The sequence below is a fragment of the Dichomitus squalens genome (genome assembly GCF_000275845.1).
Source record: "Dichomitus squalens LYAD-421 SS1 unplaced genomic scaffold DICSQscaffold_7, whole genome shotgun sequence".
NCBI lineage: Eukaryota > Fungi > Basidiomycota > Agaricomycetes > Polyporales > Polyporaceae > Dichomitus > Dichomitus squalens.
The window spans coordinates 617335-639495 of NW_006766889.1; the positions used below are offsets into that span (position 1 = coordinate 617335).

At 55.3% G+C, this 22161-nt stretch overlaps 7 protein-coding genes and 1 non-coding gene across 8 annotated transcripts; 3 read left to right on the forward strand and 5 right to left on the reverse strand.

Moving 5' to 3' along the window:
* Positions 1–1748: 1748 nt before the first annotated feature.
* DICSQDRAFT_145567 (uncharacterized protein) lies at positions 1749–4863 on the forward strand (the record flags this gene model as incomplete). The annotated part of the gene is made up of 9 exons (XM_007363819.1): positions 1749–1763; positions 1814–1870; positions 1923–1955; positions 2015–2063; positions 2120–2316; positions 2371–2662; positions 2732–3220; positions 3288–3793; positions 3892–4863. 9 exons carry the CDS (start codon positions 1749–1751, stop codon positions 4861–4863), a joined length of 2610 nt encoding a protein of 869 aa, XP_007363881.1.
* A 559-nt stretch (positions 4864–5422) lies between these two features.
* Positions 5423–7607, reverse strand: DICSQDRAFT_55670 (FAD/NAD(P)-binding domain-containing protein; the record flags this gene model as incomplete). The annotated part of the gene is made up of 9 exons (XM_007363820.1): positions 5423–5797; positions 5882–6023; positions 6139–6242; positions 6310–6588; positions 6638–6736; positions 6794–6862; positions 6921–7281; positions 7387–7505; positions 7557–7607. The coding sequence occupies 9 exons, from the start codon at positions 7605–7607 to the stop codon at positions 5423–5425; spliced, it is 1599 nt and encodes a 532-aa protein (XP_007363882.1).
* A 445-nt stretch (positions 7608–8052) lies between these two features.
* Positions 8053–10033, reverse strand: DICSQDRAFT_55736 (cytochrome P450; the record flags this gene model as incomplete). The annotated part of the gene is made up of 11 exons (XM_007363821.1): positions 8053–8269; positions 8321–8443; positions 8498–8544; positions 8600–8721; positions 8777–8879; positions 8928–9050; positions 9113–9362; positions 9415–9540; positions 9637–9773; positions 9826–9922; positions 9978–10033. 11 exons carry the CDS (start codon positions 10031–10033, stop codon positions 8053–8055), a joined length of 1401 nt encoding a protein of 466 aa, XP_007363883.1.
* An 889-nt stretch (positions 10034–10922) lies between these two features.
* On the reverse strand, positions 10923–11437 carry DICSQDRAFT_55831 (uncharacterized protein; the record flags this gene model as incomplete). The annotated part of the gene is made up of 3 exons (XM_007363822.1): positions 10923–10969; positions 11027–11119; positions 11185–11437. The coding sequence occupies 3 exons, from the start codon at positions 11435–11437 to the stop codon at positions 10923–10925; spliced, it is 393 nt and encodes a 130-aa protein (XP_007363884.1).
* Positions 11438–12448: 1011 nt separating this feature from the next.
* On the forward strand, positions 12449–17660 carry DICSQDRAFT_160525 (uncharacterized protein; the record flags this gene model as incomplete). Its single annotated transcript, XM_007363823.1, has 9 exons — positions 12449–12771; positions 12846–12907; positions 12948–13172; positions 13228–13463; positions 13513–14616; positions 14667–14724; positions 14780–15810; positions 15866–17195; positions 17264–17660. 9 exons carry the CDS (start codon positions 12449–12451, stop codon positions 17584–17586), a joined length of 4692 nt encoding a protein of 1563 aa, XP_007363885.1. The 3' UTR covers positions 17587–17660.
* Positions 17661–18190: 530 nt separating this feature from the next.
* DICSQDRAFT_134764 (uncharacterized protein) lies at positions 18191–18791 on the reverse strand (the record flags this gene model as incomplete). Its single annotated transcript, XM_007363824.1, has 3 exons — positions 18756–18791; positions 18628–18681; positions 18191–18572 (listed from the first exon to the last, which is right to left on the reverse strand). The coding sequence occupies exons 1-3, from the start codon at positions 18779–18781 to the stop codon at positions 18191–18193; spliced, it is 462 nt and encodes a 153-aa protein (XP_007363886.1). The 5' UTR covers positions 18782–18791.
* Positions 18792–20070: 1279 nt separating this feature from the next.
* Positions 20071–21427, forward strand: DICSQDRAFT_134768 (uncharacterized protein). The gene is made up of 4 exons (XM_007363825.1): positions 20071–20169; positions 20224–20875; positions 20951–21043; positions 21110–21427. The coding sequence occupies exons 2-4, from the start codon at positions 20590–20592 to the stop codon at positions 21250–21252; spliced, it is 522 nt and encodes a 173-aa protein (XP_007363887.1). The 5' UTR covers positions 20071–20169; positions 20224–20589; the 3' UTR covers positions 21253–21427.
* Positions 21428–21938: 511 nt separating this feature from the next.
* DICSQDRAFT_t63 lies at positions 21939–22040 on the reverse strand. Its single transcript has one exon. It is a non-coding gene; the product is annotated as a tRNA-Leu (tRNA).
* Between the last annotated feature and the right edge of the window lie 121 nt (positions 22041–22161).

Genomic DNA, 22161 nt, shown 5'->3' on the forward strand with positions numbered 1-22161 from the left:
CCGAAGAAGATCGTAGCTCATAAGAAGGTAAAGATTCTCGGCGAGGAATTGCGGTGACCCAAGAGTCCAGACAGCACTGCGTCACTGACGTTCAAACCCACACGTTGTGGGCGGCGCTTTCCAGTAGAGTGATGTCCAACCGCAAAGGGTTTTAACGCGCTCGCGGGCGTCAGAACTCAGTATGACTTCGGCTGCCCACGCATCCGAATGAGGATGACAAGCAAAGAATGCGCGTCGGTTATGGTGCGGGTCCGGGAGGCCAACCCACATAGGCCGAACAGAATAGCCGTCCTCGTGCTGCCAGTCGACCCTCGTTTCATGGCGGAAAGGACGCTTTTTGGATTTTTGGCATGCCACGACTTCGAGGTGCGGTTGCGAGCGAGCATGGCGAGATACTAGTTTCGCGGAGCTCATGACCGCCGGGTCGCAGAGTTTGCGCATCTCCCCGGTCCAAAGATAGAAACCAGGACACTCTGCGCCTTCCTGGCGACAAACCCGCAAACGCTTACTCCCCGGGCGATAAGGGAAGCCAACCGTTATACTGCCACCTCGTGTCGACAAGAGCCAAGTTCATTACGGCACCAGGGCGTGCGGGAAGCCTGGCGGAACGAGATATGACCTCGGGATTCGTTCCGCAGCTTCTATGACAAAGTGAGCGTCCTCCTTGACTCCACAGAGAACGTCTGCTGAATTAGACAGCCCAGTAGAAGTAGCAGATTAATTCAGGATAATCCCCGTAGAAGCCAGGGGTGAGTTTGGGGGTGCGCGGCGAGCGAGTTATCCTGTTGTACATGGGCCCGAGTCCGAAGGCCGCGATGAAACAGTCACAACACTATTAGCGAGCAAAAGCGAGGTCCCCAAGCGTTCCCAGGGTGGGGCACGCGAGGCGGGGTTGCCCAATCATGTTACTCAGAGGGCGGGGCATTGAGCACGACTCTGGGCTGCGTCTTTACGCGTGTCTGTCGTGTGATCCAGGATGAGGCGACTGTCGGTTCGACGTTCCCATGCGGGGCGACAGAGCGCGCCCTTCGGCAGAGGGGGGTCCTCGGGAGCGGTGAGCGACGAACCCACGCATCGATCGCCGTCGGTGTGGCCTTCTCCTTGGGCGGGTGAGGACGGAGGTGCCGCTGAAGGGACTGACTGGACAGCAGGCGTCGAGGAGCCAGAAGACGTCGACAAGGCCGAGAGCGTCGGGGGAGCAGCCGACGGCGTTGTGGACAAAGATCGGGGCGTCGATCTATGCGTCCTTGTGATTGGAGGACCCTGTCGGAGAAGGCGCTGGTCAGGGACGGAGCGCCGGCGGCCTCGACGCAGGTTCAACGCAGCGCAACGCTCGTCCATAAAACCCTTTCCCCGTGCTCTTCGTCATCTTCTGTTCATTTCCAGTCTTCTTCTTGCCTTGTGCACCAGGAACACATTGGGACGCTGAGTAGAAGGCGATCTTCACAAGGGTGACCCACCGAGTCCGGCAAGCTCGAAGTCAACTTCGGCTGGGCACTCCGCGCGCCGCTCGGCATTCCTCACGATTCCAGAGCATATGTTAAGCCCCGGGCTCGACCTCTTGGTACCCCGTTATCGTCTCCGCTCTCTTCCTTCAGCGTCACCCACAACGTCCTCACGACCACGATTGTTCACGACTCTTCCTACGACTTGTATCATCATATCTGTTCGTTCTCGTCGCTCCTCGGGCCTCAAAGTTGGAGGCGGACCGTAACCATTCGAGAAACGACGTTTGTGGCACTTGCATCATGAGGTTCAACCCGGTGAGTGTTATGTCGGCTCGAATCCTTGCTGGCACTCAATCAGCTTGTAGTTCGAGGTTTCCATCCCTCATATCGCCTATGCTGCCTTGGGTGGATTTGTAGTATTGGTGAGTGCTCTCATTCCTAGCCTCCTGGGTTCCCGTCTGATCTGCCGCACAGTTTGGCATGTTCTCCCTTTTCATTCGTGAAAGGGTGCGTATTCACTATGTCAAGCGAAGTTTCCCTTTGTGCTAAACTTCGTTCTGGTGTAGCTATATATAGGTGAAGCGATCTGGGCATTCCTCTTTGGAGTGGTCATAGGTAAGCAGCGACATCTTTTACCACATGGACTTGCGACTTGCAACTCACTCGCTCAGGACCATATGGTGCCAACATATTTGATCCCAGAGGATGGGGTGGAGGAGACCGGGAAACCATCAATACCATTACCCTCGAAGTGACCCGCGTAATCCTGGCTATCGGAGTCTTTGCCATTGGCGTCGAGCTACCAAAAGCCTACATGCAAAGACATTGGAAGAGCTTACTCTTCTTGCTGGGTCCCTGTATGACATGGGTATGTCGCACCGTCGCTCGTTTCGAGCCGCGATTAATTCTGTACTCCGTCTAGGGCTGGTTCGTATCTGGTGCCCTCATATATGCGCTTATCCCCGGGCTCAACTTCCTTTCTTCTCTCGCCGTCGCCGCTTGCCTGACACCAACTGATCCTATCCTCGCTGCGGCGGTCGTCGGTGGAAAATACGCCGACAAGCATGTACCTGCACATTTGCGTCATCTACTCGCCGCGGAGTCGGGCTGCAATGACGGCGCGGCATTTCCATTTCTCTTCCTCGCACTCTACCTTATCGTCGACCCGTCAACGGGTCGAGCAGTGTCCGACTGGATTCTGCTGCTCTGGCTTTGTACGTCCCATCTTATGCCCGGTCCGTTTGTCCGCTAATGATTTGGTGGCCTGCCACATGCGATGGCAGACCAAGTCGTCTTAGGCATCGTGTTTGGCGCCTTGCTGGGCTTCGGATTCCGGCACTTGATGAAGTTCTGCGAGAGAAAGGATCTTATTGACAGGCAGTCGTATGTCGCCCAGTATGTGTCGCTTGCGATGCTCACTATCGGTGCAACGACGCTTCTCGGTTCAGATGACCTTCTTGCAGCGTTCTCTTGTGGCACTGCCTTCGCCTGGGATGGTTTCTTCAACAAGCAGACAGAGGAGTCTGTTTTCTCATCTGTCATCGACTTGATTTTCAACATCGCGGCTTTCGTCTTCGTGGGCGCTTGGATGCCTTTCAAAGACTTTTCGAATGAGACACTCACTCTTTCCGTCTGGCGTCTTCTCGTCATCGGCATATTGGTCCTTATCCTGCGTAGGCTACCCATAATCGTCGGGCTCTACAAGTTCATACCAGACGTCAAGACGTTCCGCGAGGCTGTTTTCAGCGGTCATTTCGGCCCTATGGGGATCGGTACGTTATCAGCTGAATTTTCCCGAGAAATTATGACCACTGATGTCGGCGATGTATATTTGATAAGGCGCTGTCTTCATTTCCACGCTCGCCGCTCAACAGCTCCCCGTTCCCGAGAACCCTCCAGTAGGTCAGCAGCAAATGCTCGCGGCTTCGATCCAGCCGATCGTTGCGTTCATGGTTCTGTGCTCTATTGCTGTCCACGGCCTCTCTATCCCCTTCTTCACCTTCGGCCGCCGCGTGCACTCCGTTTCTCGCACCTGGTCAAGGCACGACACCTTCGGAACGTTCGGTTCCACTCGCCGACGATCTATTATCCCCGAGTGGACCACGCAGATCCGACACGTGCAGCCCGGCGAGGAAATTATCATCAATCGCGACGGGCAGGCCGAAAGCATCACCCCCGTAGATGGCTCGGAGACGCAGGAGAAGCCCATCGACGAAGAGTCGCCGCCTTCGCATGAGAAGCCAGTGCCTGCTCCGGATAATCCTCCCGACGGCGACGAACAGGTGCAAGAGTGGAAGGAAGGCCCACACAGAGTCATCGAGCGCCGCTCAGCACCAGGAGCAGAAGTGAGTGGTCGGCCGAGCATGTCCGCTCGTCCTCTTTGTGACTCGCTTATGCCGTGGATGAATGCGACCGCTGATCATCGCACCCGCGACTTTTCTAGGTCGAGGTGGAGGTTCAGCGGAACGTCTATGGCCCTTCGGAGACGCACACGGCCACGTTGCGCATTGCCGAGGACGCCTCCCGTCACGCAGTGGACGAGATCCGGGGGAAACTACGGAATGCTCCGCATGAGATGGAGCACATTCTTCGCTCTGCGGAGGAGGGCGTTAGACACGAGGCGAAGGACATGGAGCAACGGGTGAAGCGTGCGGGGGACGCTCTGGGTGACGCTCTGTCCCCTCAGACCTCCCCTCCCGACTCGCAAAGGCGTCAGGAACGAGAGGGCCAAGGACGTGCTCGGGGCACTGATGAAGAGTCCCCGGAAGACGAGGGCTGGATGTCAGACCGCAGCGCAGGAGAGCCGTCGGGCAGCGGCAACAGGGCCGCTGGAAGGGGTCCGGAGAAGTCGAGGAAATCTAAATCGCCAAAGATCAAAGCACCGAAGACGAAGAGCAAGCGCGCGTTTGCCGGCATGCGTCACAGCATCCTTGGGCAGCGACCAAACGCTCTTCACCGCTCGCGCAGCGAAGAATATGACCACACGCGACGGCACAGTCAGTCGTTCACCGATGGCAACGAGGACCTCCCGCAGGGCGCACAGACGCCGTCGGAGGAGATGCGCGGACGTAGCTCTGCGGTGCGGTCGCCCCGCTCTCCGCGCTCGCCCGCGTCGGGCACTGCGACGCCGATCGGCCCGCACCCGCATCTGCGCCTGGCACATCGACGTGTCGACTCGATCCGCTCCGAACTTCCCAGTCGAGAGATGTCGCCCGCACGATCGGTGCGCTTCGTGGACGATGGGCGGGGAGGCGCGTCCACACCGCGCATTGTGTCACCCACCTCACCCAATACGCCATCGCATGGCATGTCTGAGGCCGAGGGCGAGAGCGGGCAGAACGGTGACGATGATGAGGAGTCTCCGAGGACCACCGTGCGGTTCAGCCTGCCTGGTCCAGAAGCGAAACAATCGTGAGGAGGGGCAGGCTTGACTGAGTGGTTTCGTTGGATACCTCGGTATCTATCGTGCAGCTCCTCTGAGATTGCGATGTGTTGTCGTTTTCGTTTGCTGTTCTCGTGTTGACGAGTGCTATCCATGTCCCAGACTAGATGGACGATGCCAGACCCATGCGGGTGCATCGCGGACGCTGGCTTTCTTCTGTGTAGAGTTATATCAGCAATGCCTGGCATAATGGTCTTTCTTATTCTCTCATCTACTTACGCTTAGCTGCTATAGCCTCTTGTATTATTTAGCAGTCTCTTTCCGTTCGTCTCGCTGTGTTTATGTCTCCTCATTCCTCATCAGTTACGTTGATCACGTCATTCAATTCGCATATGACTTCGTATCGCATCCAAACCAGTCGGTTCCGGCACAAACTACGTAGCCCCGGTCATCTACATTCTCATGAGCATCCTGATACAATGGCATGTACTGAACCTACGACCCCAGCACTGATCACATCCGCAGCTTATCCTAATGAACTCGATTATCCGCTCGAACCGTTACTCGGGCCCTCAGTAGAAGCGATCAACGCTTATTCGTCCTTCGCCTTAGCCTTCTCAGCCGTCTCGTGCGTCTGTTCCAGGTGCCTGAGATTGACACCCAGTCCCTCCACCGTACGCCTCAAGAGAGCCAAGACGAAGACAAAGAGGCTTCCAAGAAGCCACGCCGCTCCCGAGCTTTCGAAGAAGTCAAACGCCCGTGCCAGCCGCAGCACGTTCCGGTCTGGCTGACGATCGGCGGGCACGATCTCGAAGGGTAGCTTGGCGGAAGGCCCCGCGACGGCAGCGGCAGCGCGCAGTCCGGAGGTGAAGCCGTCTTCATGGAAGCCATATTTCGTCCAAGCACCGGCGTAGGAGATCCCCCGGGTGCCTTGAATGCTTGGAAGGAGGGACTGCGCTCGGATGGCCTGTAAGTAATGGGAGAGATCAGATCAGCGGAAGTCTCAGAGTAGGTACAGAGGAATGGAGGCGGATTTAGGTGGGTGCATTACCTTCTCGCTGAGGATGGGGTGGTCGTACTTGTACCGGCCGAATGTGAGGGACGGCTTAGGGTCGAATGGCGGGTTGAGCGTTACGAGCACCGGGCCGTGGTCTTTCATCGAAAGGTGCTGAAGTGCATTCATCCAGTCTAGCCTCACCGTTAGTGTGTATGATGTGTGAAATTCATGCGTGGCGAAATTGATACTCACACGTCCTACAAGGCCAGGACGGTCAGTACTGTGCACATGGTCTGGGGCAAATCACATACAAAGAAACCTGATTGATGTTCGGAAGGTAGTTTCCGGCCTTGTCGGTAACGGACTTGGTCAGATAGTTCCAACATGACCAGGCAATGCGAGCCTTTGGCATGAGCTATATGCATGGTGTGAGACGGTGAGGAGGCTAGGGGAGGAAGCACGAAGGTCTCGATAACTCTGACCTGCTCGTCGCAATGTAGTACAGCCTCATTCCTGTTCCACTTGAACGACTCCAATATACGAGTCTCCTCAGAGGTCATCCCACCGCCCTCCTTGAGTATTTCTACGGTCGTGTCCGTATGACATGCTAAGATAACGTGGTCGAACAACATCTTCTCTCCAGACGCCGTGGTGAGTTCCACACGATGAGGTTGGGAAGCATGGTCGGAGAGAGGTGCCGACCTCAGCGCCTTGATAGGAGTTGAGAGATGCAGCCGAGACGGTGACAGTCGGGAGATGATCTTTTGGACATACGTGCGACTAGAGCAGAACCTCGTCAGTCGGCCATACAAATTGGCTCATCAAGCCTACTTGCCTGCCGCCGCGAAGCGTGAGCCACTTTGGTTTTCCTGTGATCTGTAGAAGATGATGGTTCAGCATAAATTGTATCTGACAGCCATGTCAGCCATCATGCGCTTTGGATGCGTCGTCTATAAGTCGACGAACCAGTGTCTTCGCTGGGAAGTCGAGAGCGCATTTGTCTGGCGGAGTGCTCCAGATAGCAGCGGTCATAGGCTGGAAATAGTCATGTCAATTAACGGATCATAACGAGGAAGTCATCGGGTCGCCGTACAATGAGGTAGTTGTCCCGGAACGAGTCCGAGTATCCATGGCGCTGGAGGTACGTCCCAATAGAAATCTCTTCATCTGCTGAAGTCTTGCTCTCAAGTTCGATAATAAACCTCTGTGCGCTGACGTTGAAGCGTAGCACGTCGTATATCAACCGCCACATTTGCAAGTCAAGGAGACGCGACGGCTGGCAGAAGATAGTCAGGAGGTTATCTCCGGCCCATTCAAAGAACCCCATGTCGCGGGAGACGGAGAAGGTCATCTCTGTCTTGATAATGCGTTCTGCTAAGTCCGGGAATATGTTGAGGAAGTTGATGAAGTTTGGGTAAGTGCTGGGGTTGAAGACAATCTTCGTGACGTTTGAGCTCCGTACGCCGAACGACAGCGACCCATGCAAACTTACGAAACCACTGTGGACGCTATGGTCAGGGGAAACTCGGAATCGTCAAACAAGCCAGCTAGTCTCTCACGTATCCACGTCAGTCGGCTTCTTCCCTGGCCGGTCGAAGATGACTGTGTTCGCGTGGCCGCCTAGACGGGAGTCCGCTTCGAATAGATGAACCTCATGGACGGTGTATTCGTTCAGGAGCTGTGCGTAGGATGAGCTCTCCTCATGTCATTCTGAATTGAAAGCATCTACCCATGTTGCGCCGAGGCCAGATACGCCTGAACCAACCACAGCAACTTTCATAGCGAACTGCCTATGGCGCTTAGTCTACCAGTACACAAGTTCGGCTCGCTGAGAGATTGAATGGGCCGAGGAACGTGATTCTACACTATAAGAACTACGTGTGAGGTGGATGGTACGTGGCCGGGTGAGGACAGGCTAAATATGCAGTGCACGCAGGAGGAACAGATACGTGATGAGAGATTGACAGGTTGGCATGGAGAGCGTTACATCATTAAGCGCTCATTGGGAGGTCTTCGAGAACACGGATACACCGTCCGCGGTCGCTGCGACGCCCTTCACCATCTTACTCCCTGCCTCAGCTTGCCAGTGGAGAGCTGCTTCACAGGATAGCATAAGAGGTCATCACGATACAGGGGAAGAAGTGCCTGGAATCTGCGAAGTCGAGCCATAATAGTATGTGAAAGCTCAATACTCGCTCCGTGGCCAGTCCGGCAGCCTGGGGCAATCATGAATCATCTCGGTAGGACGCAAGCTTTTCCCTCAAACTAGTGATCCTCGGCTTGAAATTTACAGTGAATGGTTCCGGGTGCGCAAGCGCACCATCCTTGAGGGCCATATTATCGATCGGATGCGCCAGGTCTTCGGAAATCTCAAATGCCCACAAAACGAGCGCGGTGTTGATGAAGAGCGACCTATCTGCAAGATGCTGTCCAGGGCATAGCCTGAAAGACCATCGGCTCGCAATACGATGGCTAACTACGCGAAGTACTCACCTCCGTCCGAAGCCCCAATTGAAGATTCGCAAGTCTTCCTTGATATGTCCCTTTGGGTCCAGCCAGCGCGTGGGTATGAAGCTGTCGCCGTCCGGGAAGACCTCTGGATCGCGACCTATCGCCCTAGACCCATGACTTCAGTGAGAAGCTCCATTTTCATGATACTACACGACATACCAATGACAACCTATAACTTCAGTCCCTGCGGGGATCACGTATTCGTTCTGGTGAGCGAAATAGATCAGGGTCTAGGTACTCAAGCCGTGGTAAGGATGTTACCCAAAAGACATCTTCCGTTGCTGCGTGCGAGATGCCTGCGGGGGCTACAGGCCGCCACCTGTATGATTCCTGTATGTAGGCCCAAACTTCTGGCAGTTCGTCCTGATCAGCGAAGGTAGGCGCTTCCCAGCATCCGAATGAGCCGTCAGACAGCAAGGTATTGACAGCTTCACATACAGCGATCTCGGCCAATGACTTCATCAAGCTGCGCCTGCACCCTGCGTTGCGAGTCCGGGTACTTTGCCGCCGCCATCACGACAAAGCCAAGGGCGCCGGCCGTCTATGTCTGCCGTCAGGCATGCAATTACGGAGTAGGCGCACCACATACAGTGTCTGACCCTGCACCGAACATCGAACCGGCGACATAGGCAAGCTCGTCATCCGACAAGCCATACTCTTCTTGATGATCGAGGAGGTAAGTCACAAAACACGGTTGCACCTCGTTCTCCGCCTGTTGACCCGAGCTCAGTACGGCCCAAGGAACCTCTCCAGACAATGAAACGCGGAACGAACTAGCCGTTGCTTGACTGCATCCACCTGGCCTCGGTATAGGCCGATCTCCTCTCTATGCCACTGCTCGAGCTTGGACGTCATGCCTGGGACGTATCTCAGCCATGGATACGTGTCGATGAGATATGCTCCGGGCCTGAGGGCGTCGCCTAGGCGTGCGGCAATTTTGTTGATTTGTTTGACCTCGGGATCAGAGTACGAGGTCGGGGTGGTTTTTCCGTATGTCACGGACATGATCACGCTCGCCGCATACCTATGGCAGGAGAGAATGAGTTATTGCTTGGCATCGCTTGAGAAGGACTGACCGCCTCGCATGATCCAAGTGATGTTCAGGTGCGTCCAAAATGTCGAGCACGTAGATGCGCGCGTTTTGCATTTGGGTGGGCACGTACGCGACAGAGACGCGCGCCTGGAGCGCTGCGTGTAGAGCGCTTCCAGCCGTACGTCAGAAAGCAGAACGAAGTGACCAGCCGCGATCACATCCACTTCAGTCAAGGGTGACCGAATGTCGTCTGCATCGCACTCACTTTCGTAGTCTCCGTAGACGCGGCCCGGCTCTGGTGATGAGTACACGCATGCCTTTCGAGAGTACCTCGCCTGCAGCTATGTACTGTGGACGGTCTGCGAGTTTGTGGGATTGCTTGACCATGATATCAGTTGCGGCCTGCAAACCATTAGGCTTTAAGCGAAGAACAGGGATCCAGGAAGACGCGTACCTGATGTCCAGTGATTACGCAGACATGCTTGGAGCCATATCGCAGAGTGAATACCGGGCCATATGTCTTAGCCAGCTCGTTGTAGTACAAGTATGCGCTGCGTATGTATTTATTGTGGGTGATCAACAAGATCAAATTCAAAGAGAGCCTACTGAGATCTCGGTGGGGTGTTCCCAAAGAACCAATGTCCTGGAGGACCCGGGGGCATCCCCTCGCCCACCCTGTTGGTCTGCCACAGACGTGCAACGATGCATGTGATGGTTAACAGAGTTCCGCCTAGGAGCGTCCCTGCGAGGGCCTGATAAGGTGATGCAGCCTCCCATATGAGCGCAAGCATGATTTACTGAGGACACGGGTAGAAGTCGCTCACCTCGCCGGAGAGCGGCCCTCTTATATAGGTCTTAGCCGAGCACAGCGAATCGCCGACCCCCTTTTGGTGGTAAATAAAGCAGAAAATTCAACGTGCTATACACTGCGGGTGCTTTGCATGTCATCTCCGTTCGTAACGCGGGTCATGAGAGCACCGCCCGAGAAGGCTTAGTCGGACATAACGCGGGATTGTACGTGAAAAGAAGGGGAGATATTGCATAAACCAGGTACAAATGGGACATCTGGGCTTCGGGATGACGGGAAGGTGTCGCCGGAAGTTCGGGAGGTCTGACCGCCGTTAGACTTCAGGACGACATTCTATGTTTATGTCAATAAAAGCGTGGTAGTCACCGATAGGTTCAGGCTAATCGGATTATCGCGAGTAACGGCACTCAATTACTCACTTTGCAATGTCTAATTTGTACTAGACTTCCTTGCAAAGCGTTAGCTGCACCGCTAGGCCCGGTCGTAGCTTGTGTGGAGAGACGAACACCACTGTACCGTTGAGCCATATGCGCTTTGGCGCACGCCTATTGAGTCAGGACTCCGAGATACTGAGTTGAGGCCCGTTTTAGCCTTGCTGTACACGGTCTTGGCGAACTCAAGAGCAACAATGCCACTCTGACTACATCCTCGTGCTCATACGTAGAACATAGGTAGAGTACCAATTACGGGGAATTTGAAACAGCCGACAGACAGCGTAATAGCAGACAGAGCGATTCGCTGGCTTAGTTGATGGTGAACTTGGGAGACGAATTTCCAGAGTCACCAAACACTTTACGGAAATCCGGTTAGCCCTGAAGAAATCAGCAAGAAGTCGTGGATTACGTACGGACGACGATGTAGTCATCGCGGGTGGCGACCTGAGGGACAGTCACGTTGACCGCGCCATCCCTGATAGGAAAGTTTGAAGCGAGAGGATTCTCTGTAAGAAGTGAGGCAAGGTCCGTGAGCACAGGCTTGTGTGCAAGCAGAAATATGTCCATGTACCGATGTCGAGATGCTCATCGGTGGAGCCATCTTCAACGAAACCGAGGAGGATGAGCCCAGTCTGGTTCTGGTTGGCGGCGGGGATGCTGGAAGTGTCCCAAGTGACGGTCTGCACGGAGCCAACGGTCCACACTTCCCCAGCGGTGGGGGAGGTGACAGGGGGAGAGAAGACGTCGTTCGCGGCACGGAGAGCAACCGCAGAGGCTGTGGTGGCCAGGGCAGCGAGAGCAAGGATCGACTTGGCGAAAAACATCGTGTGAAGCGTGCTAGGGTGGATGGATGGACGAGGAGTGAGCAGAAGTGTCGAAGAGCAGGAAAAAAAACAGGAAGGCTGAGCACTGAGGTGAGAGGGAAGTCCATAGAGCCTTTTATATGCTCGGGATGATCGCTGTCGGAGCGCCAGAGTTACGCGGAGTGAAGGGCAGGGGTGACCGGTCAAAGAGTATAACGAAACCTTCTCATCGCCTGTATACCCAGTGTATGCAGAAGAGCTATTCGTGGCACAATTGGGGATGTTTCGGCGGGGATATGGCCGGCGTTGTACCATTGCTACATAATCCCGTCCCCACACATCGGAGTTCGGCTTGCACGACTCGAGGTAGCGGAGTTCGACATCTGAACAAGTAATCGAATCACTCATGAAGAACGCGAGAGTGTACGCAGAGTGTACTTACCCCGTATGGACTCAGTCGAGACCTCTATGATCACAGGGTCGAATGAATCCACTACCGCTGACTGTTGCAACCAACGACTCGCAATCGGTCGTAACAGCACAACCTTCCAGTTCTGCCGGTATGGATCAGGGTGTCGTTTTATCGTACAGAGAACTGCAAATTCATTCAGCAAACCAAACATGCATAACCATTCGAAGTCGAGGCGCGCACCTCACGGACTGCTTCCGGGATTGGATATGTTGCTTGTTGTATGATTATAGTCCATCGAGTGTTCCCTGTCTCGAAGGCCACCTGCTCGATACTTGGCAGTACCAGTCCTAGTACCAGTCCTAGTACCAGTACTGGGTACAAGGTCGAAGAGGGCGTCTAGAGGACACGTCGCGACGCGACCCATGTGACAGACGCGTCAACAAAATCGCGTCAATACGGCCAAATAGGTCATTAGGCACAGGAAGCGCTGGCGCGCGCTCCCGCCACCGTGGCCCTTCACACTCTTCATCTTCACCTTCGTCGTCGTCGTCGTCGCCGTCGCCGGCAGCGTCCATCACGCGTTGTCTGGCCTCCTCCCACTCAATCTCCCACGACACACGATGAGTCTCCCTACCCCTCCCGGCACGTCCCACAGAGACGAGAAGGAGAATCGTACACCCCGCTTTGCACGCGTCTCGTGGTCAGACACGGCAAAACTCCATCCTATCACAGACAGCCCACCACGCACGTCCTCTGCCAAGTCCAGCGCGTTTAAGGCTGGTCCGTCGCGGTCGATTCTCAAGAAAACCACCTACCCGTTACTACCTCCCATTGACGAAGATGCGGCTCAGAAGGAGTCGACGCCCGAACCAGAGGACCCCCTTGCAGACTTGCACTACCTTGAACGTCCTATGGCTCGCATTATTTCTCCAGAAGCATCATTGTGCGATCTCATCCAGGCCTACACTAGTCTCGCGGCGCGTCTCCGAAACTGTGTTACTGGGAACACTGACGCAGACGCGTCATGGCCGCTTTTTCAACCCCTCAGGAAACATCGGAGAGCATTCATCGAGGCGATGGTGCGTGATATGAATCAGGTCTTTGTTGATCCCCTTGAAGGGGCCGCGCCCACGGGCTTGATCGACCCACTTTCCTCGCCGTCGAGGGAACCGCCTTCGACGGCAAGCCTCCCTTCCCCACGCGACAGCCCCAAGAAGACAAAGAAGCGAGGCATGTCCGAGGAGCAAGTCAAGCGTGCCCGCGACCTATGTGGCATATGCCACGCAGTCATGAGGTTGCTGAGTGTAATCTTTACTCTTCCGTCTCTCTATAACCTCTTCAATGGTAAGTGCTGGTTACCGCGTGATAACCTGGGAACTCACATTATGTCATTTTCCAGAGGAAGAACTTGGTTATATTTTCACCCAAGTCCTCGCAATCCCGCTCGTCAACGAGCTTCCGACCCCGAACGCTCGGAAGACGTACGCGCTGGCAATCTGGCTGATCCAGGTACAGCGTCTACCGGCGGAGGTCCTTGAGCCGGCTAAAAACCGCATCGCTTACGCGTTACGTCGCGGAATCGGTGGTGAACTTGGCAAGGAGGGCAAGAAGGGCTCGGTCAGCGATGGGCTCAAGGTATGCCCGGTGGCAATCCCTTGACTATATGCGCTGACCACTTTGGTAGGCTGTCCATGACCTGGCGCTCTACCAGCCAGCGATCTTTGTGCCGTCCTTTGTTTCAGTTCTCGGGAGGATTCTCGACAACCTGCTTGCGCCCACACTCGCGATGCGTGGTCAGGCATGCCACGCCCTCGGTGGGCTGGCACTTGCTGCCGCGTCTCTGCCTCCAAGCGAGGCGCATACACGTATGTCAACAATTGTGGCGTCGCGCCTCATGAAGCCGGCAGACGCTAGTCCTGCAACCCCGTCGAAGAAGCTCGAGGCCAGTCCATCAAAGGATTCGATCCTCGTTCGCACTCTTCGTACAACGCTTCAGGCGGCCGAGCCGAGACATTCGGCGCAAGGTCCTGTGTGGGCCTTCAGCGTCATCGCTCACCTAATCGTCCTCCTTGGACCGACAGTGTACCTCCACCCAGAACTCACGCGTACCATCTCCGCGCTGTTCTCCTTGGGAATGCGTCATACGAAAAGTTCGGTGCGCGCGCTTGGATGCCTTGCCTGGCGTTCCATGACGTGGGCATTCTGCCGACCACCACATGTGAAGGTCGCCATCGACACCGAGTCGGACGGCGAAGATGAATCAGCGACAGAAGAGGACGTTGTCTCTGAGAGGAGAAGGCATGACGAGGTACTTCGCAACAACTTCAGACTCCTTCCTTCCATCGTCGACATGGGTGCTGGTGTCAGCACCGTTGGTGCGCTGCTCGGACAGGAAGTCATGGACGACATGTCCGTGTTTGGCGCCCTCCGTGTTCTGCGCACGATGAGTCGCAAAGGTGGCGTCACATGCAAGGATGCTATGGACCTCACGCGCCACCTACTCAGCGCCGCGTCGCTCGCGTACGGGACGACGGAGGATTCCAATTGGAACCACCGCAAGCTTCTCGTGCACGACTTCTTCTCGGCGAACCCAGGACTGCTCACTGCGGAGTGGAAGACGCTGTCATCGACGGTGAAGCCGCTCATCGAGCAGTGCCCGCAGATCTCGGACGTGCGGACGTTGACCTTGGAAGAAATATCCGCGGAGGGAATGTGGGACGAGTTCGTCGCAATCTGGAGGGATGGGTTGGCGGTGTTGAGGCTGTCGTGGGGCAGCGAGGAGGTTCCGGTGGGTATCTTCTTGATCGGGTAGGCGGGGATGTGCTAAGCTCGTTGCAGACCGAAGTCAGGGAGATCTGGTTCAATTTGCTGAAGTGCAAAGCAGCCCCTCTTCTCGGTACGTTGACCCCTTGCTGTGAGATGCGTCAGGGTGGCGGCTCATTCCTCTTCAGATTCAGATGACCTGGATGGTCTTGCTGAGCTCGCTGCGAACACACGTGACATTCTCGTGGGCATCCTCGATGACCCCGAATTGGACTTCACACTGCGCAGAGACGACGATAATGACGTTCCTCCCTCTCCTGTCAAACAAGCCGGTCTGCCAGAAAATGTCAAAGGCACCGACCGACCGCTGCCTGAGTCACGGTGGAATTTTGCGGTCAAACTCTTCCTCGTCCGCGACCTGTTCACCATTACGCGTGCGATTTTTCCTCCGGAAGTCTTTGGCGATCTCGCGGAATGTGTCCTTCGGTACCTCAACGCCAATGAAGAACTCCTAGTCGGTGACGTCCAGTGCTCCGACGAAGTCCGCGAACAATGGGCATGTCTGTGCGCAGAAGCTGCTTTCGCATGCGACCTGAATGTCGTGCAGTCCTTTTGGGAGAACTCGCTGCACAAGGCTCGCCGCGACTCGGACTGGGACGCGGACGTTCGCGCGTCTGTATGGCAAGCATTCGTCGATCGGTGGAATTCGGGCGACGCGTCTGGAGAGCGCAGCTGGGAAGCGGCCATCATTCTTCTGTCTGCGCCCTTTATCGAGCCCAGTTGCTGGGAAATGGCTAGCGATGATCTCGACACTTGGGATTCTCTTCTCCGCCGGGCGATCGACGCTGCCCTAGACCACGGGATCGACGCGATCACCCTCATCGACCAGCTCGCAGGTGTCATCGCGACGGGCCACAGTCCCTCGACACCGTCGGCTGTGCGTGTTGCGGACCTGCTCCTCTCTAATGTCGAGATCGCGGATGCGCGTCAGGCACCGACGGAGATCTTCGAATTCGCGAACGACACGCTCAACGCTGCCTATCCGCCGGCCCCGCGGCACAAGGTCATGTGCATGTGGCTCCTGCGCACCCTCACGAGGGTCATCGACGCGTGCCCGCAGGAGCTGTGCTCCTCAGTGCTGGAGCTGCTTCTCGAAGGCCTACGGGCGTGGATTGGAGATGACTTCGAGGTGTGCTCCGAAGAGGAGTATGTGGCTGACGTACGTGGCTTGCCGCTGTTCTTCCTCTGTCGCGACTAACCTGCTGAAAACGCAGATCCTGCCACTGTACCAAACTGTGCTCGTGAGTATGCAGCCGTTGGCGAAGGACTTGAATGTCTTGGATGTTCTAGGGCCCCTGCTCGCTGCTCCGTTTTATGGACGGAGGGACAAGCACACTGGAGCTGTCGACGCGTTCTCAGAGTTCTGGCAGGCTACCTATGCTGAGCTCCCTGAGCCTTCTTGCGGATATCCGGAGTCGATTGCCATGTGTCTCGACGCTGTTGCGCAGGCGAAGCGGGAAGAGGAGGAAGACGCGATGAAGGTGGAGAACATGACTGTGATCTGCGACGATTTGCCGAGTCCATCCCTCGAAGTCGCTCCCGAGGACGACACTGCTCTGGAGAGCGAAGACGAGGGGTCGGTTGTCATTCCCTCTCCTGTCATACCCGCTCGTGCATCAACACCTTTCCTCAAGTCTGCCATCTCTCGCGAACCTTCCCCTGTCGCCCCCGTACCGTCTACTCCGAAGAGAAGCCCCGTCATGCGTACCTCTCCCAGCCGTCAGGAGAAGTTGGACGTCAAGGATCAGCTCAGCGCTATTCCACTGGATGTCTCCCCCTCGGTGGATGCATCTCCCAATCATTCCCCTGCTACGCCGAAGCGATCTGCTGCGAAGAAGGACAAGGAAAACCGATCTCCCAGGTCCGCGATCGCATCCGTTACGGAGCGGCTGGCAGCACGTTCTCCTTTCCTCCTCGAGTCAATCCTCGGAAAGCGGCCCCATTACGATGATACGGAGGACATGGCTAGTCTCGACGAGAAGTTGTCGAAGAAAGGTCGTTTGGAGGCATCCCCACTGGCGCCATCTGCATTCTCCAACTTGCAAGTTTATACGACAATGCACGATACTTCGGACACCCTCCAGCAGCTTGCCTTACCCAGCAAGTCCGCTGCGAAGATCGAGACATCAAGCGCCGAAAGTCATGACGACAACGCCTCTGTCGCATCCGATGCGGAGTCGGAAACCTCAGCAGTAGATGCTACGCCTACACCTGCTTCTCGCAAGCGCAAGGGGGTCTTCATGGACGCTGTCGAAGTTCCTTCCGTCCAGCAGATACGCGCCCGTGGCCGACATAGCTTGGAGTCCATTGAACACGCATCGGAGGCAGATGCAGAATTGAAACCGCAGTCCGCGGCCGAAGATCCGAAGCCAACGATCAGGCGCACGCGGTCCGCGACTAAACTTCTGGGCAAGAATGCTGATTTTCAGAAACTGGAGACTCCAAAGAGACGTAAAACGACCCGTGCGGCGGAGTTGCGGGAGGAAGCCGCGGGAATATCCTCTCCGATCCGACTTCTCCTTGACGCCCCGCAATTTGGTAGTGGTGAGTACCGTATTTCCACCTTCAAGCCGCCCTTCACCGCTCACCATCTGCGCTTCTATGTCTTACAGATGATTCGATCATGGCCACATCTCCCGCAATCGACGTCTCCGACATGCCTCCATCTGACGATGATCCACATCTTGGCCAGGTGACACCGCACCGACTTGTTTCACCGTCCCTGCGCCGTGTCAAGCGCATGGCGTTTACCAGCTCAGACCCACCGAGCGACGACTCGAACATGTCTAACTCACCTTCGCGCGACCGTGTGTCGCGCAGGACGGCTTGGCTGAAGAGCAAGCACTTCAGCTCCTCTAAGCTGTTCCCGCGGAACCCCCGCAGCCGCACAAGCGCCACTCCCTCTTCTTCGTCCGCGCTTGGAAGCGATTTTTGATGGGACACTTTCGAAATTGCGTTCGAACCCCAGTTTTGTTGTTGTTGCGCATATGTCATCTTGTCACCACGTCTATGTCACGTTTATCGAAGTATGTACCCAACGTGATCCCTATCTCTCATACCTCATCCACTGTTCGCTGTCGATAGTTCTGTGAATCGCAACCCATCGCAATGTAGATTAGGCAAAGTCTCGTACCCAAGTACTCGATATACTTCCCCGTGTATTGTGATCCAATCGAATATGTCTCGTTCAGTGCAGCCTTCGTCGGATGTATTTGAGGTCGTTGATCGTTGCGACCGTAGGAGCCGTCTATTAGCACAGCCACACCATACCCGGGAGGCTTGTATCAGAATCACCGCGTTTTGGGCCCTCCTGGTTCACGGGCGAGTTGCTGCGAATAGATGTGTACTCAGAGTCTGGTTGGAGGCGTAACTAACAGGCAATTCACGCTCTAAACAAATCAGAATACCTGTGAATAATGCACTTGCCGAGATGAGGTTGCAGTTCAAGTAGATGGTCTGGTCGAAGGTTCAAGTAGACGGTCAATTTCAGGCTGGATCAGGCGACCTGTTCGATGGTATAGACCCGTCCTGAATATCAGCTAAATCATCATATATTTCAATTCGTTATCCCATATTCCTAGAATAGAAGTTACGACGAAAATGCATATTATGATAGCTATTACGGCGACATCATATCGTAAATACGGAAATCCTACAGTACTAGTGATATCGCAAGTCCATCGTGGGCCATCGATTCGCATGCTCGCAGTCTTACACCCTACTTCATACTGCTCATTCCAGTGACAGTTAAGACGAGAGATGACATATAGTCTGGTAGTGCTCACCATACTTTTAGTCGTAGTCAAGAAGTCGCGAGAGGAGTGGTCTGAACAGGTAGCATATAGCCACGACAAGTATGAGAGGACATGCGTATAAGCACTCACCGCTGCCCAAAACAACGACCACACAACCATGGTAGAGCTAGTCCATAGGCACACAAATGAGTATAGTTCCTGAGGTTATGGGCTAAGCATACCTATTGCCAGTTTCCACAAAGTCCGCCGCCGCCGCCTGTGACTCAAGGGAACCTCTGAAAAGCGGCATTTGATAGAATTCCATGCGAGTCAGAAGGAGCCTGACTAAGGCATAAAGGAGAACACTTACTGAGCAAGATGTGTCTGGGAACCCATGCATGAGTTCGAGGCCGTACCCAGATAAGGTGATGGAAGGAGGTCAAGATGCAAAATCGGCAAAGTCGAGCGCCGCCAGCTTGATATCTGAGGCTTTCTGGTTGAACCCGCCTGACTACTCCCAGTAAGTAAGGGTGCTAACCGTAGACATATATTAAGATACTCACAAGCCGCAACCTGCAAGTCGATTTGAGGTTCGGATAGACTATAGTACACTATTACATTAAGGCGATTTGCAATGCCTTCATGACGCAAGCGTATGCCGGAGTTGAGACATAGACTACATATCAGTATGTCCTCTATTTATGTCTGTTTACATCGAATAAGGCGTTCGACCGGGTCTGCCGTTCGCACCCCTTCAACTAGTCTCGTGACCAGACGTTCGGAGTGTGAAGCGGATGCGAAAAATCGGGGGCATCCGGACACTCGAACGTCTGGTGGCTTTACCCCCGTGACTCCCCGCTCGGTGACCTGTGTGACATATCGACACCCATTTGGGGCAGTCCGAGAAAGCCGGAGGTCGCCCTCAGTGTGCGATGTGGCGGCCTGCTGTAGACGACCATGCAGTCGCTCCGACTCCTCGAGCTACTGACCATGAACCCCTTGCATGGCGCGCGCTCGTCCACACGTATTGTAGAGCACCCTGCGAGAGATGCATGATATCATTGCTGAGGATGCCTCTTTCCATGATGTCCGCTCCTCTCGAAATTACCCGCTACAACCTGTGACGGAATTGACAGGAGTTCGACCACCGCTGGTGATATTACTCTGGTGCTGGACAGAGTGCGGACCTGAGCGATGATACTCCCATAGAAGAGAAGGAAACCTCGAAGGGGTACAAGCCCAAGGTGACCGGCATCGGTGGACACGGCGATAGGTGCATCGCACTCCTGAATTCAGACGCATTATGTTATCGGGTTGCGCACACAAAGAGAAGCCACAGTGTATTGCCTATAACAGAGACAGAGGATTACAGGGGAATTGACTGCTTGCAGATATCATAGATAGTGCAGAGTAGGCTCAGCGCAGCTCAAAGATGGCAGGAGATAAGCATGCAGGCGCGCACGCAAGGACAGCTCGGACTCCCGGAGAGAGGGCAGGGAGGTCACATAGGTCACCGAGCGGGGAGTCACGGGGGTAAAGCCACCAGACGTTAAGGTGCTCGGGAACCTCCGATTTTTCGTTCCCGCTTGGAGCTCCGAACGTCTGGTCACGAGACTACCCTTCAACTAGCTGGTAATCGCTGATACTTGCTCACATACCCGCGCTTGAACCAGAAGGGCCTAAAACGCGGTGAATCCCGCTCCACATCGCTTGTGTGGTCCGCGCTCTGTCAACGCTCATGAGATGCGGCACGCCGCCTCTCGGACAAAGTCCCCACGCGAGAGGTAGGAGTCTCCGGGCCAAGCACTATGTCGCCGAAGGGACTAACCCTTCTCCAGGACATACTTAGAGTACCCGACGCATAAGTACCAGTACTTACGCTGCAACAATACTCTTCCGTCAACCGAGCGCCGGTCCTTGCTAAACGACGCGTACACACAGGCACGTACGCCATCTTGCGAGCGTCGGCGCACGCTTCGAAACAGAAGCGCCAGGTTATAGAACCCCCAAACGCGAACAGCCGACGGCAAGGCTCGGTGAGGTGGCATGTATAAAGGGACCAACTGGTAATGGGGGAACTTCATATTGTCCTGCTCTGTCCTCACGCTTCCCTTCCCCTCTCGTCTCGTTGCCCGTTGCCCGTCACCTGTCGCTCCTTGTCTCGTCGCGTTATACCTTTCACGACCCCGATACCAGCTACAGACATGTTCGCCTCCACCAAGTTCCTTGCCGCCTTCTCCGTGCTTGCTGCCGCCGCAGCCGCGGTGTCCGCCGCCCCGGCAAAGGTGTTTGAACCGACCAACGGCAACGTTGACGTCGTGTTCCGCCCGCACATCACTGCCCCCACCGCGGGCGTAGTGTGGCAAGCCGGTTCCTCCCAAACCATCACCTGGGACGCGTCCAACATCCCGGCTGAGAACCAGAACCAGACGGGCCTCATTCTCCTCGGCTACATTGAGGATGGTGATGTTAACGAGCACCTCGACATCCGTACGTCTCTTCCGTTCCTTCACCTATAGTATATGTACGGAAGTGGCAGGGTTAGCTGATGATGCGCGCCTACAGAGCACCCCCTCGCGGTGAACTTCCCCATTACCGCCGGGTCCGTGACCGTCAACGTTCCCCAAGTACCCGCTCGCGACGATTACGTGATTGTCGGTAAGTACAGCTCTTCGCTGTGCTTTCGTGGACCGATCTCTGACATGCGTGATCGGCTTTGCACAGTTTTCGGTGACTCCGGCAACGCCTCCCCCAAGTTCACCATTACCAACTCGACTACCTCGGCTTCCTCCGCTGTTCAGTCGGCGACCTCCTTCTCCATTCCCTCCGCGTCGAGCTTCTCCTTCCCCGCTTTGCCGACTGCTTGAACGTGTACCGCCGCGGAGACCACGGAGCGTGTTCCATGACGAGACTGAATGCTTGGACAGTCCGCATGGACTCTATACCACTACTACTACCACTACTGCCTGCCGCTACGACTACGCTCTACCGACTGCTCTGTTACACTCGTTTGAAGTCAGCGAAATTGAAACATTTGGAACCCCTGGTGTGTGATGCGTCGCGTGTAGACTCGTACGACGGACCCAGGCACGCTGTCTTCGGTCATGCTCGGCATTCATTCCGACGATCTGCTACGTCTTTGTACGGTCTTACGCAGAAGGACCCTACCATCTTCGGCCAGATGTTCACGTCAATTGACCTATCGTGGACGTTTGCGCACGAGTGTTGGAAGTCGCCAGGTCGCTCGGTGGCCTCACGCCCCCCTCTGTGGACATTCTTTCGTGTATGCCGCCTGATGACGTCGTTTGCAGGGCCTCCATAAATGAACATACGTATTTATGAAGCTTGGCACCGGAGCGCGAGCATGACCACGACCATTTCTTGGATCCGGGTTCGAGTTCATGTCTGCTGATACTTGGTGGTATGACATCCGAAACGTGTCCGGTGAATCCATACAAAGGCTGTGGGTGAGCTGATCCGATGATGAGCTTCGGTCGTTGAGGCATCAACACAACCGCGATATGCACAAAAAAACCATTCGTACACTACGAAGTGACGACAGTGGGATTCGAACCCACGCCCGTGAGGACCAGATAGAAGACGTATTTTCAAATCGTCCTGATTCTGGCGCCTTAGACCGCTCGGCCATATCGCCACAACAACTCACCTATTGCAAAACTTGGATAAATGGTAGCAGTTACAAGTATTAATAGCTCGGATATGACCTCACGCGTCAAACGATCCCATCCTCATACGGGCGGATGGCCCCAGTGCGC